Source organism: Opisthorchis viverrini (assembly GCF_000715545.1).
Source record: "Opisthorchis viverrini unplaced genomic scaffold opera_v5_737, whole genome shotgun sequence".
NCBI classification, from domain to species: Eukaryota; Metazoa; Platyhelminthes; class Trematoda; order Opisthorchiida; family Opisthorchiidae; genus Opisthorchis; species Opisthorchis viverrini.
The window spans coordinates 56,821-60,856 of NW_008752406.1; the positions used below are offsets into that span (position 1 = coordinate 56,821).

At 46.0% G+C, this 4,036-nt stretch overlaps 1 protein-coding gene across 1 annotated transcript; it reads right to left on the reverse strand.

Annotated features, from left to right (window-relative positions):
- Nucleotides 1–505: 505 nt before the first annotated feature.
- On the reverse strand, nt 506–776 carry T265_15692 (hypothetical protein; the record flags this gene model as incomplete). The annotated part of the gene is made up of 2 exons (XM_009178951.1): nt 506–634; nt 669–776. Coding segments are annotated over 2 exons (237 nt in total), but the record flags the coding sequence as incomplete, so codon positions are not given.
- Between the last annotated feature and the right edge of the window lie 3,260 nt (nt 777–4,036).

Genomic DNA, 4,036 nt, shown 5'->3' on the forward strand with positions numbered 1-4,036 from the left:
TCATATGCACTGCAACAGCGTTTATAAATGTTTGTTCCACTCGCACTCCGTTTTTGCCTAGGTGTAAAGTTTTTTTAAATAGAATCCCTCGCGACTTACATGGTCTCTACATGTATGTGATGAGTGTTGTTGACACAAATCAGTGATACCTAAAGCGGCATCCAGCGACTATGTATAAGTATATATATATATATAACTATACAGTCGAAAATGAGGTATTTATATTGCAGGTCCAATTAGTATGGGATGGACTGACGAGAAATTGTTTACGAGGTTGTGGTAATAGCATCAACCCCAGCTAACCCCTCCAAGGCGCAGCTATCTCCCGCCTCTTCAAATAATCGGTGGACAAACTGCTGTGGGGAAATTACGCCGTTCTCACAGCTGATGATGATGACGAGACCGGATGGATTCATCCGAAACCATAAGTTGTGGCAAATCGCCTGCCAAATCATTTCATTTTCAAGATTAAAAAAGCGACGATTCTAGCTCCACCTGCTTACTTTTTGAATTGCTCTTTCGCCAAAACGGCTTCAGCCAAAGCTTGCTTTCTCTGTGCGAAATCGCTGCGCTTAACAATCTCACCACTCCCCCGATATCCAAGTTCAACTAATTGCCGTGCTAATTCTTCATCCTAGAACTCTTTCCTCTCAATATGATCATAGTACCTCAAGATAAAACAAATCAGTTGCCGTTATCTGCGAATCCAGAAAATCTTCGTAAGTACTGAACTGGGTAACTGCGGAATCCAAACCAATAGGAAGGCCCTCATCCATATTGGCGCGTTTCGTTGCTGTGGTCTCAGGTCATTTGGTGATTTAGTAAAACGCAATTCCTTTTCTAATAATGAGACTGAGACAAGTATTTCCACGTGAGCCGAATCAGTCTTAAAGGGAGGGTAGCTGAGCCTGCGCTTGCTCAACACACGCCCCGTGGGACATGGCTTCCCATGCGGTATGTGCTTCCCGAATTTCACTAGGAAGTCATTCTAGTGTGAACAATACTTTCAGAAATTCACGGATTGGCAAACAGCATCGATGAGTTTGTCCAAGTTTCCTGGGTCAGTTTTGTTCTTGTCGTTGAGCGGCTGTCGTTCACCTGAGAAGAACAAGTGGAAACGGAGTGTAACACTGCTCTTCATGTTCTCAGCGCGGAGTAGTATGCTTGGCTGTGCGATGGTTCGCATGAAAAAATGTCTAATATTGTTTTGAAGAGGGTTCTAGAAGGGGCGTGGACAATTCTGGAAGGAAGGTCATTCTACGCAGCTACTACTCGAAATGGGAAAAAATTTCTCCTAATGAATGTATGCACTCCGAGCTCGAAAATCTTACCATGTGTGTTTTCTGGGTCAACGCTGAAAAACCTGCTGACCGAGCTTTGTACAAACAAGGCATATGTAAGAATTAGACCGCCTTGGAAGCGACGATACTCCAGGAGAATCAGATCAGGCATCGCGAGACGCGCTTTGTAATCCCTGGATATGAGGCCGGCAACAATTCTCGCAGCGGCTCATCCGACAAGCTCGAAGGGGATGACATCGTTCGTGTGTCTGGAGTAGACAATATAGTGCACGTAATCAGTTGTCACATTTACCATTTTCCCTGAACCCAAACTATGCTTCGTAATTGTTGTACATATTTTGTCATGACGTTTGTTTGAATGTTACGAATACACAATTTTCCGGTACAACCTGCTGACTTCTTGCTGAACGAGTGTATTCGCGCGCCTTTGGACTGTTTGCTGACTGGTGAACCAGTGGGACTAGCTCTCTGTGTTTGCATCAACTGTTGAACGTCAAAATAAATCCCCGTGGCATCTTTCAGCCTTCAATAACTTTCCTATCGTGGAATATATCACTCACACGTGAATCATACGTGGGAATTTTCTACGAGTGAATATTTCTTCCTCAGTCAGTTACTGCACTTGGATCGGTGTAGTAGACGGTTGGATCTACGCATTCGTGAGTCCTAAATTGACTATTCATTCTTTTCCCATTGTGATTTTGGTAATGGGTACTTTGCTTTTTAATTTGTTCAAACATGCTGATAAGATCGTTGTCCGCTACATAATTGGTGAGCCCTAACCATTCCTTAACTTTTTTATCTGCGGTACTCCCGTGCTTTATTATATTTATTTTCCACTACGGCATGGCTTCTGAACAAACACAGACATCCGAAATAGACAACGTGGTTTACGTTAAGTTGCCTGAATTTGGTGCACGTGATCCGAGGCTATGGTTCGCACAATTTCAGGCCATTTTCGAATCGCGTCTCTTTACCTCGCAGAGCAGCAGGTACAACTATGTGGTAGGATGCTGACCAGACTTCGTTGCCCGAGAAGTCGCTGACTTAATATAAACCCGACCGTTCACCGATCCGTACGATGCTCTCAAAGCAGCTATCATTTCTCGTACCGCTTTCAGTGATGAGCAGAATCTACGGAAGCTTCTCTCCGGTGTTGACGTCGGCGATAAATCAGCGTCACAACATCTCCGCCACATGATGCACTTGCAAGGTAAGCATCCGGCCAACTACGCGGTTTTGGAAGAGCTCTGGCAACAGAGCCTGGCCACCGAAGTCCGTAAAGTCCTTTCTGTCATCGAACAGTATTCTTCCTTAGCGAAGCTAGCCGAGGTGGCCGACCGTGTCCATGAAACCTGCAGACAATCCGTGGTCTCTAACGTTCAGCAACAATCCACTTCGCAGTGAAACCTGTAGCTGGAGTTCAATGCTATAGAAGCTCAATTTTCCGAGTTATCCCTCCAACTTAATGAAGTCATCAAGGTCATTGGTCACCCTCAACGACATATAAGGTTCCGGTCTCCATCCCGCAGTCGTGTTCCTAAACACAGCGCCCAACCTGGCTGGTGCTACTACCACCGTCGCTTCGGCGATCGCGCCGTCCGATGCATCAGATCTTGCACTTTCCCCACGAAGCCCTCGAGTGCGGGAAACGCCATGGCCTGCCAGTAATGGCGACCATTGCACAGGCTCCTCTATCTGTCGCCTGTTCTTCATGTATGACCGCTCCACATCTTTGAGTTTCCTCACCGTTACCGGTGCTGAGGTTAGTGTAATCCCACCTACACGCAAGCATAACCTGCAGCCGGTGGCATATACCCTACAGGCAGCCAACGGTACGAGCATTAAGACTCATGGTGATAAGCTTCTTACTCTCGATCTTGGTCTTCGCCGTCAGTTCCCGTGGGTTTTCACAGTGGCCGACGTCAAAAATCCCATTATTGGTCTGGACTTCCTTACGTCATTTGTTCTTATGGTTGATCTTTACAGACGGCAGTTGCTTGATAATTCGATGGTTCTCTCTATAAATGGCAAAGCTTCATCCAATAATTCTATCGGAATCCGCCCAGGTTTGCCGGATAATCGTTACACAGCACTGCTTCGTCAGTTTCCAGAGATCCTGAAACCTGCTTCTAAGACCACTCCCGTAAAACATGATGTTTTCCATCATATTTTGACAAAAAACCCACCCACCACATCCCGCCCACGACGGTTGGCTCCGGAAAGCTCGCCATAGCCAAAACCGAATTCCAACTATGCTTCAACTGGGCATCATGCGACCGTCATGCAGCCCTTGGTTATCTCCACTGCTTATGGTCCCTAAAATGTCCGAGAGAGATTGGAAACCATGTGGCAATTATCGCGCACTAAATCGTGTCACCATCCCGGACAAATATCCTATTCCGAATCTACATGATTTCGCCCTTACCCCTCACGATAAATCTGTCTGCAGTAAACTAGACCTTGTCAGAGCATACCACCAGATACCTGTCGCTCCAGACGATATTCCCAAAACTGCTATCACCGCTCCATTCGGTCTATATCAATTCGTTCGTATGCCATTTGGGCTCAGAAATGCAGCTCAAACATTTCAACGATTCACGGATCAAGTCTTACGGGGATTAGACTTCGTCTACGCTCATATCGACGATGTGCTTATCGCCAGTCGGGCCGAAGACGAGCATGTGCTTCACTTAAAGCAAGTTTTTGAAAGATTTCAGCAATATGGTATAGTC